This window comes from Lupinus angustifolius, chromosome LG05 (assembly GCF_001865875.1).
Source record: "Lupinus angustifolius cultivar Tanjil chromosome LG05, LupAngTanjil_v1.0, whole genome shotgun sequence".
NCBI classification, from domain to species: Eukaryota; Viridiplantae; Streptophyta; class Magnoliopsida; order Fabales; family Fabaceae; genus Lupinus; species Lupinus angustifolius.
The window spans coordinates 2,662,550-2,678,205 of record NC_032013.1 but is presented as its reverse complement, the minus strand read 5'-3'; the positions used below and the strand labels follow the sequence as shown (position 1 = coordinate 2,678,205).

Genomic DNA, 15,656 nt, shown 5'->3' with positions numbered 1-15,656 from the left:
TGGAAATACATAACCATATTCAAAATAAATTGTTAGGAGCATGAGCCATCCATCCAAAGATTGGATGCTTTGAGTTCCAAATGAGATTACAAAATTGATTTTTGCATCTTATTTGCCTTCTCCTTTTCTCCTCTTGAATTATAAACTAAAATTACAAAACTTACTTAAAAAGAACTTCTAAGAAATAAGAACTAGAAGAGAGAATTGTGTTTCTAGGGAAGAAGGCAAGAAGATACGATATGAAGTGTTGTGAAGTCCCTTTGTTCGAATGAAATGCCTTCTATTTATAGAACTTTCCCTAAAGCCACTGAGTTGCTTGTTTGCACCACTCAGCAGCTGGCCAAACTCTTCAACATGGGTTTGGTCACTTGATCAAGCAACTTTGTCACCTCCTTAAGCATGACTCATCAAAACTAGTTGTGAGCTACTAGACCAGCTATGGTGGGCTACTTGAAGTGATGTCGTTGGTGACTTCATGGTTTTCTTGATGGCTAAGTCAAGTCTGGGTGCACACTGCTAAGTATACATGTGGCACCGCTAAGCTGCTTGTTGAACAGCTTTGACTGTGCTGACTGAGACGTGACTTGGTGCTTGCTGACCTGGTCAGGTGTTGGTTCACCGCTGAGCATACATGTGGCACCGCTGAGCTGCTGCTTGAGCAGCTTGGGCGTGTGCCATGCTTCTGCCTGACCGTGCCAAGGTTGAGTTCTGACCATGTCAGGTTTTGTCTGGTGCTAGGCTGAGCGTCAAGCATGTCCGCTCAGGTGCTTGCTTGAGCAGCTTGGTCTGTGCCAGGCTGGTGTCCAGGTCAGGCTGTTGTCTTGGTCAGCTCAGCGTGGCTTGGCCCACGCTCAGCTGCTTGAGCACCTTGAGTTTGACTTCTTTTTCTCTTGGACCATGAGTCATTATTATATTTTCTTTTTCTTTCTAAATCGTACAAAACACATAAAAAAGAAATACAAACACAAATATACAATATTGTGGTATTTTATCCAAAAAGTATTGTTTTAAGTTGGTTTTTCTCAATTATGCTTAAGATAAGTGCCATAAAAGTGTATGAAATTTAGGTATGTTTGGCACTTATCAATGTCCTAGGATGGGGCATGGAGAATTGATGAAGATCGATACACCTACACAGGCCCTTGCACCTTGGAGCTGGAGATGGTGTGTGATGGCTCCATAATGCACTTTCCATCCCATCACGCGGACTTGAGGCTTCCTACACTTTGCCCGATCGGAGACCGACACCTGCCGTATCATCTACTCAGTCTGTGACTCCTCACGGACCAACTGCTATGAGGTCATCTACGAGGCGACGAAGTTGGGACAATGTGATCAGTTCGCCACCTTGGAGGAGAGCCGCTCGATGGACCATGCCTGAACCTCAGGCATATGCGAGAGCGGGGATTAGGCCATAGAACTTGTCCTATGACCCGGAGGAGGAGATGGAGGTTGAGGAGGAGCTGGAAGCTGAATAGGAGGATTGTGTGGAGTTAATCTGCATAGAGGACTCCATCGAGGTAGTAGACCTCTCCTCTGATTCCGAGATGGAGGAGGATCCGAGCGAGTGTTCTAGCGCACCCATAAACTCTAGAGCTAGCCGTTAGCAACCATTTCCATTTTTATTTTGCTTTTTGGGTAGAGTATCTGTGTAGGGTACTTTTGATGTGCTGAATGACTCAACCTATTTTGTATAGTTTCAGTTTAGGCGAAGATTTTATTTCGCCTTGTATTTCGTACTAACGTTTCTCATTCTTTCAATGAAGAATTATTCAAAGATATGTTGAGTTGTTTTTTGTTACTATTAGGTAACGATTATTGATTTTTCCGAAATTTATGTTACTTAAAGTGATGTCTCGGAAAAGAAACGAATATAAGGAAAAAAAATTTATATTACATTATTAAAAAAAAATTACCCGTTTTTTAGCAATATTTTTGAAGTAATTTTCAGGGCGTTACAATGTGTGCAAAAATACTTGGTAGTTTAGAATTCAAATTGGATAATTGTGAAAGTAAATACTTGTTCTATAACCTGGATTAATTATAGTGGAAACTTGATCATGCCAAGAAAATAAATGTAGCTTATGGATTTAAACCAACCATTATAATTCTTTGTTTGATACCTCTTTTGCTTTAACTCTTTTATTTGTCTAAGTTATCTCGTATGATAGATTTAACTTGGGGAGTTACATTTGTAAATATCAAATTTATTTGTTGAAATATATTCAAGTTTGATTTAGAGGTAGTCGTCTAATTTCTATTATGCCAAAAAATAGACGAGTCTTTTATCTAAGTTTTTAAAGAGTCTTAGAATTGTTTGTAATTGTTAGAATTTGTTTCAAACTAAAAAAGTTGGTAAACACAAATCAACCATCCTCTTATATTATCTTTAGTTATTTCACTTTCCTCTCATAAGAATCCTTGTTTCTTATCTTTAGAATGATAAAATCTGATTCTTTGAATGAGAATGAAAAATGAAAAGTATCTTCATTGATTCTTGAATGAATGATTTAAACACTACTCAAGACTTATTTAAACCAAGCTGAGATCAAAATAGAAAAGAATCAAAACAGAAAAAGCTAAAAATAGAAACTAAACTAACTTAACAGTAAAAACCAAAAAACAGAATTTTGAAAAGTTGCCAAAAAAAAAAAAAGGAAAGACTTTAGCAAGTTGTTTTAGAAGTTTCAAAATCACTTGGGCTTTGAGCTGAGCCGGATAAATCAATAGTAGTTTCAACAAAACCTTACCAATTAGTATCAAAGCTATTAATTCTATGACTAGTCTGTAAGAAATTTTGGATTACGCATGTAATGTTTAAGTGTGTTTAGAGTCATTATTTTAAGTATGTTTAAGTGTGTTTAGAGTCATTATTTTAAGTAGGTAAATTAAAGTGATCAAATTTAAGTAATGTCTATGGCTATAGACATAATTATTATGTCATGTAAATTATTATATACATATCAAAAGTCTTATTTCTATTTTATGATGGGAAAAATTGAAATAAGAAAATCAAGTAACATCATCCTTCATGGAATGGTATGCGCTTCTTATGAATAAGAGGTTATGGTCCCCAATTGAATAACACAAGATGAACCATAACACAAGATACAAAATCATTATCTTCATTCCATTAAAGAAAAAACTAAAGCTAATGGTAGTTTACAATTTGAAGGCCAAAGAACCTACATGTTCTATTATGAATATACATTTGCATACAATAACAAATGACATAGAGTTGATGGATATAAGAATAAGGACAACTAAAGTTTATCCATCATATTCTCAATGAATACATTGAGGCACGCTTCCACTCAAGCTCTAGTTTTATATATATTTTTTCTCAATGATTTGACATGAAAGACATTGACTTTATATATGATGATGGTATTTATCGTCTTTAGTATGTATTATGTATCTTTAAGTATATAAAGTCTCTCCCACTATTAAAGTCTATTACAATATTTTACCAACATAGTCAACAATGACAAAAGCAACTAAAATACAAACCACAATTAGAGATCGCCAAGATCACTTAAAGATGAAATTTACAAAGAAGCTTGAGTCATGATTAGTAGAGTTAGTTGTTTCTTTACAAAGAAATTTGGCTAAATTTATTAGGAAACCAATAGAAGAATTGCTCAAGAAAAGTACTTTTCTAGTATGCTTAAACCATGACCTCCAAGAAACGTTACTTTAGCATGTCAAAGCTAAAACCTTGGTTCTAATTATCCTTAAGATGAAGTTGAGAAACCATACTTTCTCAAAAAGTAGAGAGATATAATGTATCCATAGGGGATCATGTATTTACATGCGCTAAGAAATGCCATGTTTACAAGGATTCCCTTTTGCTCAAGTCTTTCACCTAGTTTAATATATTTCATTGATATGTTGGAAGAATATAGTAGAATGATACTCTAACTTTGGTGCATATATTACATAAATATTCATTCTTTAATTATGATTAATATTTGGTTTATCTACAAAATAGTACAACTTTAATCATAATAGTGATATTCATATTATCATTAATCCTAATAATGCTTAGTATTTAATATCATGATTACAAGCTATTTTAGCCCTTTTCAAATAGCTTAACACTATGGACCTCTCAGAACCAGAGAATGCATTCAAAAGTCTTTTATCCAAAGTCTTTATAATAAAATCGGTTAGGGTATTGATATAGTGGTATAACGGTTCAACTGGTGGTTCACTAATTAAACCGCATACCGGAGAAATTAGATATAAAAATATAATATATTATTATTAATGTTGAAAAATCAATAAAAAATAAATATTTTTTTCAATTTCATAAAAAATTAATTTTAAATAAAAACTGGTCGGTATGACCGGTACGGTTCAATTGAAAATTGACCGATTTTAGCCGATTTTAATTGGTATGATTGCATGACCGGTATAATTACTGTAACATACCGGTATTGAGATCGGTTCACCGGTTTACCGATTGAACCGACCTGCACGAACCGGTTTTTATAACACTACTAATAACAAAGGATCTCGGTAGAATAATTGCACACATAACAAAGGTGACATATTCTTTATTTCTCACTACTTGTTGTACTATATTAGCAAGGATAGATTTTCCAAGGTCCAATGGTGAAAATGTGAAACAATATTATATCACTATAAAACCTATTTTTTGATTGATGACATACTTGAAGATGTTAAGGTCAAAGTAGCAATTATGCATATTGAAGTTGACATACACTTGGGAAATCTATATGGACAAAATTATTACCAAATTGGGTTGAATATATTAAAATTATAGTTGGAAGGTTTGGTGAAGTTTTTTATGATCCTTTGGCTAAACGAATGAAATTAGGGCAGAAAAGGACAATGAGTGAGTATTATGAAGAATTTATGTTTGAAGAATTTATATTGGTTGAAAAATGGAGCGGAGATTTTCTATACCACGTTTTCTCTATCTCTATATTAAGTCAATAAAATTATACCATTATTTTTTTTATCCTCTATCAAAAATAGTAACAATTGGTATAAGTTGACATGTTTTTATTGGTCTTTTATAAAAATAGTGGTATAGAAGATCTTTACTATGAAAAATGATGGTTATGATTTTTTATCCACATCGTTCCGAGGAAACTTTACACATTAGCAAAGTTTTATGAATCTGCCAACAATAACCATGGTTATATAGTAAGTTTTAATTCAAAAGAAGATAAATGTTCACTCAGTCCTAAACTATTATTTAATTTAGTGCTAATCCTCAAATATTTTTTATCTAAATCTGATCAATTCAATCCTAAAATTAAGTTCAATGCAAGCTTGACTCTACCTTTTATGAATGCGAGAATGACTAGGAATGTTTGTTTCAAGGGGTCTTGAGTTATTTCTCGGAATGCAAATGTGGAAATAACATGTTCTTATGTTATTTCTAGTTTTAAAAAATTATTTCAAGGAAAGAGTTAATCCTACGAAAATATTTTATTTACGTTTTGATCTCTTTTCATTTTCACTTCCAAAATTATGTATATTATATTCTCATTGCAATAATACAATGACAATATAAAAATATCCATCTCTAAATGTCATTTTATGTGTTCGTTGTGCATAATAAAATAATAAAATAGTTTCTTTTATCCATTATTAGTATTGTGTATATTTTATTTTATTGTGAGTATCAACATATATTATATAACTAGTATGAAACTGAAATAACCATGACATATAAATACAATTTGTGATAATAATTAATAATAGGAGAAAATATGTTATATTTTTTTAATTTTAAAAGTATCAACCTAATAAATCTTAAATATTTTATATAACAATTTGTTACGATAGAATAATGAATAGTATTATCTATGCCTGTCAAAATAGGAAGGTCTAATTGTGTTGGCCAACCAATGCCCAAAAACTGAGGATTTTTTTGGTACTAACAAGAGTATTCTCTCATCTTTTTGGATAAGGAATTAATTTCTTTCGGGGTTCGTAGTTGCCTTTCCCAACAAATACCGCTCCCAAGAATCGAACTATCGACCTTGGGATCCAATGGGGCCTTACATCACTATATCAACGCCTTGTGGGTAAAAAAACTCATAAGACTTGTGTATCATATTAGGTACTTTTATTGAATCCGAGTTTTTTAGCCTATATCAGATGAACTATTTTAAAATCGGGTTCATATGGGGCTTACTCGAGCGGGTTCGGACTACCCAGTTATTCTTCTTTTACCCCTCTTTTTGGGAACCTTTATCTTGTTAATAAGACTTGGGTGAAGATTGTTTTATAAAAAAACGATATTATGAACTTATAATAAAAATATATAACAAATATCAATATTATAGACTTTGAACAAAAAAATAGAGTAATATTCATAGCATAAATATTTATAAATTATAATAATATTAAAAAGTGAAACATGATATTATATGCCAATTTAAGCACATGAATAAAATGATGTATTAAATCAAATAAGAGAAACATTAAACCATTTAGATTCTACTTTTCATTTTTAAATTGTGTACTTAATTAGGTTTAACTTATACAACAAAAAATTATAAAGAACAATAACTTTTACAACAAAACTAAAACATAACATAACTATTTACTCCACACAACCAAATTCATTTGATACGGTTCACAATGAAGGTGTTGATAATGAACATATAAATTATCTTCCTACAGAAAGTAAAAAACAATGATAATATATTATGATAATGATTATAATTTGGCATGTAGAGTCTTTAGAAATTGGACTAACCTCCATTTCATTCACTCTCCTTACATTGACTTATAATGATCCATCGACTCATGTCCAAACTATCTAAAGTATAATTCTACTATCTTTTTCTACAATATGAGTATTTTAGGAATTATAGCATATATTCATAGTAATAGAGATGGTAAAATGAGCCGCCCAACCCATTTTGCCCGTGCCCGCAATAGGTTAAAGGACAAAATGTCATACCCTACCCGTTTTAAAACAGGCTAATGGGCAGCCTGCAGGCATTTTCCTATTTACATTAAAAAATAAAAAATAAAAGTGACTCAATAGTGAATGTTAAGTTATCAAATATCAATGCAATGTTCATGTGAAGTGTGAATCATTCCTATGCAATATAGTAGACAATAACTCAATAGATTTTACATAAGCACATTACAGTAGGCAATGAGTCATTCATATGCTGTGAAGAATGAAGATGGAAGTGAAATATGGATGAAAGAGGAAATGAAATAGAGAAGGAATGGCATTGGGTGAATGAAGACGTAACACTGCAGTAGCAATTAACAAAGGAAAGGAAATAAGGAGTTGGGTGGGTGAATCCGTGACTGGAGTTGAGCCACTGGGCCACATTTAAAAATAAAAGTGATTGGATGTAATGCATGCGGGTGGCTCATAGAGCTCGTTTAAAATGCTCGCTAATAAAGCGGGCAATATGGGCTAACAGACAAAAAATTGCGAGCAATGCAGGCTGGCCCGCAGGCAATACTGACATTGCCATCACTACATAGGAATATACATCATCAACTAAACAAATGTTGAATCATTTCCATAAATTCTCAAATTTTAACCGAACATGTTTTTTAAAATACCCAAGAATAACACAAACTCAGGTATTTTAGTATTTTTTGTAATGGAGTTTCGTAAATGAAATTTTATTCTTTGGAACAAACACTTCCTAGGGGATTATACTCTTTTCGTGATGAACCATATACATGAACCTAAGATCATTTATCTCAAATTTAAGCATTAATGATCATATAATCAATTACCTCCAATTTCCATATTTTATATAAATACAAAACAACTATTTACTCCACATAACCAAATTCATTTGATATATTCACAATGAAGGTATTGATAATGAACATATAAATGATCTTCTTATAGAAAGTCAAAAACGATAATCATATATTATGATGATGATTATAATTTGGCATGTAGAGTCCTCTAGAAGTTGGATTAATTTTCATTTCATTCACTCTCCTTACATTGACTTATAATGGTTTCCTCCACACATGTCCAATCTAACTCAAGCATGATTCTGCTTTTTTTCCTCTCTATAATATGAGTATTTTAAGAATTATGACATATATTCATAGTAATATACATCATCAGCTAACACAAATGTTGAAGTCATTTTCCATAAATTCTCAAATTTTAACCAAACACGTTTATTAAAATACTCATGAATAACAATCTCACGTATTTTAGCATTTTTCCTTTTCTGCAAAGAAACGCTGCCTAAGGATTATACTCTTTTTGTGATGAACCATATACATGAACCTAAGATCATTTATCTCAAATTTGAGCATGAATGATCATATAATCAATTACCTCCAATTTTTATATACCATAATAACTTATATCGATATCTATACTATATATAAATGTAAAACATGGTATAACTATCTTCATGAATTAATTTATAATTTCATATTTTGCCGTTAACAAATTTTAATATCTACAAAAAATCATACAATTCTAGGTAACTACTATTAACACAATAAACACATATCTCACCTTAAATTGAACATTACAATAAAAACATAAAAAATTATTACACACAATACACCTAATACAAAGTCTAAAATGATATATATAAAAAATGAGTACTTAATATCATAACATAAGAATCTAGGACGATAAACACATAGTTCTTGTCAACTCGCTAGTTACATTACTTTTATACTATATATAAAAGGAGAACATATATACTTCTATACTATATATAAAAGGAGAACATAGTGTAACTAATACTATGATATAATTTTCTCTATCCTATTTTACCCTTAACCCTTTTTAATTTCTACAAAAAAATATATAATCATATGTAATCACCACTAACATATTAACCCTCTTACCTTAATTTGACAACTAAAACATAAACAAAGAAATATAATATAAAGTGCACCAAATAAAAATTACATTTAATATAAAAAATATTCTGATTCACTAATAAAAAATATATAAAACTTAAATATTTGATATTATAAAGTAAAAATGTGGGCCGATATTATAGATGACAAAATGGGCAATACTCACGGGCTCGCTCGCATCACCCATTTTTTTACAAGCATGGCATACAAATTTCGCACATCTGCCCATTTCGCACACCAAGCTCGCAAGCATTTCCATTAGGCAATGCAAGCGTTCCACGAGCATAATTTAAGGAAAAATCTAAGAAAATTTCAAGTAAGTTATTATGTAATGTTTTTTTTTAATTCCTAAAAAATTGTAATCTAATGTGATTTGTCCAACTTCATGTAAAATATCAAAGTTTTTATTAATTTTTTATCTTCAATTACTTTATTTAATTTATTATATGTTTTTTAACTATTCAACAATGCTACAGACTGCCCACATGTTCGTTAGCCCGTTTTAAAATGGGCAGACCACTGAATTTTGTCTGTTAAGACAATACATGCATGTCGGCACCCCCTTAAACTTTTACGAATATTTGTTGATACAGACAAAGTGGGTCTGACAACTCGTTTTATCATCTCTAACTGACAATTGCATCGAGCCACACTTTTATTTAATTAAATTTGTATTACCAAGAAGATACCAGGACGACCATGAAACTATGGTTGAGAAAGTTAATCCTACACCTAAAATGAACTAGTATATTATTTACCCTTCATTTATATTTTGTTATAAGTCAATAATATTTAAAAATGAATAATAAATAATGTAATAATAGTGTAAATAACTCTTATAATATAGATTTTTTTTTTTGTCTGAATAAATTAGTTCATTATCTTTAAGTGAAATACTTTGATTACAAAAAAAAAAATTAAACTGAGTTGTATAGAAAAGTTGAGAATAACAACATATCCTTGAGTCCTGATAATAAGATATACATAATTTGGTATTTCTTAATTTACCAACTCTGGTGGAGCTGTAGCGTCGTCGCTAATCTCTCTCTCTCTCTTTCTGTTCTGAGGCTCGCCACAATGAAGAACTTCGATTCCGATTTATCTTCCGTGGTTCGCATCAACATAGGTATTCCTCATTTTCTTATACCATTATTCCAATTCATCATTGTTGCTATAAAACTTAGGGATTTCATAAAAAATTTATTTGATTTTGTTATTACGTTGTTTGTGAAAAGGAGGGAAGAAATTTTGGACAACCACCGATACTTTGACACAGAGGGAACCTGATTCAATGCTTGCTGCTATGTTCAGTGGTCGCCATACTCTATGTCAAGATTCTGACAAGGTAATCTCTATTTCACTTTTTTTTTTGTGTTTGAAATTTAGCTTAATTACTCTTATTCGAGAAATTACATCGACTTTCCTCGAGGTTTAGGTTATCACCTCGAGGGAGCTCGGTGTAATTTCTGAAAAAAAAGGGAGATGTCAATTTAGTGAACCTATCTCAGGAGTGGTCAATGTGAGTATCCTTTATTATTGTTATTGTGGTTGTTTTTGGAAGTGGTTGATGCAATGGTAAAGTTGTTTACCTTGTGACTTGAAGGTCATGGGTTCAAATCCTGGACAGCCTTTTTGCTTGTGAGTATAAAGTTGTGTACATTTATCCTACTGAGACCCCACTAGGTGGGTGCCTTGTGTAGTGGACTGCACTTTTTATTATTTTTGTTATTGGTGAGCTTCGGCATAATGGTAATGTTTGCTGCTTAGTGACCAAGAGATCACAGTTTCTAATCATGGAAACAATCTCTCCGTTTGCAGTGCTAAGGGTGTGTACATCTACCCTTAAGCATAGTAGCTTAGTAGATGGGCTATGTACATCTACCCCTAAGTGTAGTAGGTGGGAGCCTCGTGCACCGAGTTGACCTTATTGTTATTATTGTTTTTGATGGTTTTGTTTTGTAGGAGTATGGAATTCTATATGTTCAGCCTACTATTCATATTTGTTACATTTGCTGACTTGTCAGATTTGATGACAATTGCAATGGGTGATTGCAGGGGTATGTCTTTGTTGACAGAGATGGTAAACACTTCCGGCACATTCTCAATTGGTTAAGGGACGGCGTTGTGCCCACTCTGGAGGAATCTGAATATACAGAGCTGTTGCGCGAGGCGGAGTACTATCAGCTGCTGGTAAGCAATGCTCTTTTATTGGATTATGATTGCTGGTCAGATGCTTTAGTATCTGGAATCTACTTTCTTAGACTCCATTCTGCTTGGTTTTGTTTACTACTCGTATTGCCATCATTTTTCGAGTACAGTTTGCCAGGGTATTGCTCTACATAACCATGTGCTCCAGAGTCTTTTTTGTTTTTTTTTTATTAATATATCAGCACTATGATGATACCAGGCATTCAACATAATAAGATCCTTAATATTTATTTTTCCCTTTTCTCTATTTCCATTTCAATTATCAGCAAGTCACACACATTTGATAGATTTTGGACATGCATGCTTTAACTTAAAGATGAGGCAGTGTCATTTTCCCCTTTATATATATATATATATTAAAATCATTTGAGAACTTCAAAATATACACTTCACATTTGTTGTGACTGTTGTATCAAGAATAGCGGTTGTAATGGAGTTTTTCTGCATCTTAGCATCATAAACAAACGAAATGCATGCTTCCGCTTGCTATCATTGCTTTCATAGTTCTATATGTCATGATGTTAAACTTGAGGCTCCTTATATACCCTCTCCCTTGATTTCTTCCAATTGTTTTACCAAATGGAAAAGAAGCTGAAATTTCAGGCCTTACTAAAATCCTAAAACTTGTGATCATTTGTAAATGTCAGGGTCTAATGGATGGAATCCATGCTGTCCTTAACAAGAGGAAAGAAGATGATGAGTTTCATACTGAGTTGACACGTACTGATATCATCAAGTGTATACAATCTGACAGAGTTAGGTTTCGAGGGGTTAATCTTTCTGGCCTTGACCTCTCTAAATTGGTAATTTTTCTGGATCATAATGCTTCTGTTTAGTATCTTAGGATACTTGTAAAACCAATGTCATTACTTGGATTCAAGTTTTGGATTAAGCGCTGCATTTCCTTTTAGCCTTCAAATATATCTCTTAACTTTGCTTTATCTAGTCTTCAGTAACTTCATTTTTATCAGTAATAGGAAGTTTTAAGGTAATGTATGTTGGCAGAAATTCCGAATTCACTTATATCCATATGTGCCTTCAATATTATACGATTGGGGCATTTGATGATTACTGTTTATGGCAAAGGATGATATGTAAGGTGTTACACTTTGCTGGAGAAAATTATTTCAATAACCACTTTCCGGGACTTAACATAACTTCTTCAGGCATCTAAATCATATTCAATAGAATTTTTAATTTTTAAATATATGGAGCATAATGTGTCTGCTAACCTCATTCCTTGACATAGTCTTGATCTCTTCATATTTGATTTTTCAGGATTTATCATTTGTGGATTTCAGCTATGCTTGTCTTAAAAATGTGTTCTTTTCACGAGCAAACCTTCAATGTGCAAAGTTTCGGGTAAGTATGACTTTGACCAGACTTAATATTTGGGATATCAAGTTGGCAAGTTGATTCGGACCAATTTCGTATACGGCACATTAGACTTGAAGTTACTAAAGCTTGGGCTGAATTTAGTTCCATCTCTTCCTGGTTTAGGCTTTCAATAGTTTGGGAACAACTTACAAACCAACTTTGCGATCCAGTCGAAAGATGCCCACCTTTTCATTATAATATATGTATATATATATATATATTTGATGTAAATGATTAATGGTACAGTATTTTGTGAAGCACCTGTTCACTGGTATGATACCACAAATTTTAAAACTTTTTAAAGCTTATGGCACCGTGTGCTTGTCTTGTTTTAGTTCAGTATGAGATTGTACAATTGGCTGGTAATAACCACATCACCAACCCGATTTAGTTTTAATTGATATGTTATCCTAAAGTGTCTATCTAATTTAATAGGATGTTGATGCTGAGGGCTCCATCTTTCATAATGCAACTTTGCGTGAGTAAGTCACTCAGAAAATTCATCTGTTTAATTGCATGCATACTTGCTGGCCTCTTAATTATTTCATCTTACCTAGGGAAGATGTGAATTTACTGGGGCAAATCTCCGTGGTGCTTTATTAGCTGGTGCATGTCTTCAGAGTGCAAATTTGCAAGGTCTATTAGTTTATTATGTTTATATGTATTTTATACATTCTGATCTCTAGAATATTACTTTTTACTACTCAATGCTATAGTATCACTCTGCTCAAATACTGGTTCCATCATACACATGTATTATTGCCACATGATTCCTTGTCATTTCTGTTATGTGGTGTTGGCACATTAATTGATTCTATTGGGCTATCTTACAACCAAGATTTTGGTTAACTATCTAAGAAAGGTCTTTTTAATGGTTTCGAGTAAAATTTTCTTAGGTCTTTTTCTACCCATATAATCAGACTATCTTCTATTTGATCCATTGTTTCACTTGAGCCTCCATTGGTCTTCTTTTCTAATGACCAAACCACATTAATAAAGTTCCCCTACTTGCTACTTCTGCTTGATAGGTGCTACACCAACGTTCTCCTAGATATATTCATTCATAACATTCTGTTTCCAGTATGCCCATTCACTCATCAACCTCAACATTTTCATGTCAGTTATACTTTTCTTTTGATAAAAAGAAGAAATTTATTAACATGAAGAGAAAAAACTACAGAGTCTTTACCCCTTAATGCATACCTCCCATCCTTTGCACCAAATTGATATGTATCCATTTCTACTTTCTATGCCAATGGCATGTGCTTATTATTATTTTCTACTCAGGGTGAGGATATATAACTTCCTTTCTCAAAATTGTAGAATGTACTGTTCTCTGTTTAAAATTAGTTATTTCCCATTCAATATGAATGAGGATGGTCTGAGTGGCATTATGCTTGGTATTTGAGAAATGTCATTGGGGATGAAGATGATCTTAGTAAAAGACAAGGACAAATATTAATGATACCTTGTCTTTGTAATTGTATTCTGCATTCATACTCCAGGTATTTATGTGAACAAATAAAAAACAGATCTATTGCAAAGCATGTCCAACTTTTAGCCTCCCTTTCTCCAGACTTTACAGCGAAACAAGATGAAAAGTGCAATTTGTATTAGCATATCAAACACTATTCTTGGAAGCGAAGCTAAACTGTTTGAAACTGCTTTTTACAGATGCTTGTCTAGTAGATAGTAGCTTCTGTGGAGCAGACCTGCGTTCTGCACATCTACAGGTGCACCAAAATTTTACATTAAAGCACCATTTTGATGATATCTTTATTATTAGCTGACCAAACTGATGATACTTGAATTTTAAGGACCAAAATGGGGGTTTTTTAGTCATATTTTACTGAATCTGTAGTTCTCATTTTTGTGAGATGGGTTGTAGCTTGATACATGCATTGCTAGTACTGTGTCTTGGATAAAAAATTGCAATATTAATTAGTTAGTTCCTTTTGACTTCTCAGAATGCAGATCTTACTAATGCCAATCTAGAGGGGGCTATCTTAGAAGGAGCTAATTTAAAGGTAAATTATTTTGTATCTGTATGTATGGGTGCACATAATAGGGTTGGGAATATTTTGCACACACTAAAAACGGCAGATGATTTCTACGTTATTCTCACACAAGAATATCTCCTTAAACTATCAAGAATGTTTGTGGCATGTTTCCCACTCAGCCGATACATTATACATATGGTGTCAAAATGGGCTAATCACAACAGCCCAGACTGAATAACCGTAAGGAATATGAGAAATTGAGAACTAGGCCAGCAAAATTTGGCTGCAACTGTTGGCTCTACCTGATGGTCCTGACTTTTGCTGGCTTGTGATGGGACAGGGTTGCCCACAAGCACAAAAGACGCAAATATTAGTTACAAGTAGATTATTAAGTTTCTTATCTTTTTAGTTTACTAAAATGTTGGTTTTAAAGTAAACATATTTACCAATGAAGGTTGGTCTAATTGGTAAGGAATTGACTCATAGCCCACAAGGTCGTGAGTTCAAATCTTGTTTCAAATGTGAGGTGTTCTTTGGTGGGTGCTCTGTACAGCTAAACTTTCCCCCCTAAAAAAGTACACATATATTCTTTTTTCCCCGCACCTCCACCAAATGTATTATGGTAGAGCATTATAACATCATTCAATCCATGTAGCCGACCCCACCTAGTGGGATTAAGGCTTAAATTAGTTTAATACAAATTAGTCAAAGACTCAAAGTAACTTTTTTTTAAGTAACAATTAGTTTGAAATATTTTCGTACAGTTACTTAAATTAGTTTAATACAAATTAGTCAAAGACTCAAAGTAACTTTTTCCCCGCACCTCCACCAAATGTATTATGGTAGAGCATTATGACATCATTCAATCCATGTAGCCGATCCCACCTAGTGGGATTAAAGCTTGGTTGTTGTTATTGTGTTGTAGTCAAATCAATTATTTGGAATTGACATTTTTAGACTCTAATTATAAAAAAATGATAAAGAAAATAGGGGCTGGATATTTTGTATTTGTTAAAACATGTAGAGAGGCTCTATATGCTATGTTAGAATTTGAAGTAAGGGGTGAGTGTGTATCTTAAAATAAAAAAGGTGATCCTGTGATCTCATTAATGTTGCGGTTGCTCTGTGTAATTTATTATTAATTTCCAATTCAGGTTTTTTCAATCAATTCAGGTTTTTTCAATCGATTCATTTCCATGGTTGAGTGAA

General features: G+C 32.7%; 1 protein-coding gene across 1 annotated transcript in view; it reads left to right on the top strand.

The window, feature by feature from the left end:
• LOC109347458 (FH protein interacting protein FIP2) overlaps window positions 9,844-15,656 on the top strand; it is a 7,361-nt gene continuing 1,548 nt past the window's right edge. The window contains exons 1-9 of the mRNA XM_019587325.1: window positions 9,844-9,988; window positions 10,098-10,207; window positions 10,918-11,052; window positions 11,718-11,873; window positions 12,349-12,432; window positions 12,883-12,929; window positions 13,010-13,083; window positions 14,122-14,180; window positions 14,415-14,474. Of these exons, the coding sequence (XP_019442870.1) occupies window positions 9,940-9,988; window positions 10,098-10,207; window positions 10,918-11,052; window positions 11,718-11,873; window positions 12,349-12,432; window positions 12,883-12,929; window positions 13,010-13,083; window positions 14,122-14,180; window positions 14,415-14,474 (774 nt within the window). The 5' untranslated portion in view covers window positions 9,844-9,939. The remainder of the gene's footprint in view (window positions 9,989-10,097; window positions 10,208-10,917; window positions 11,053-11,717; window positions 11,874-12,348; window positions 12,433-12,882; window positions 12,930-13,009; window positions 13,084-14,121; window positions 14,181-14,414; window positions 14,475-15,656) is intronic.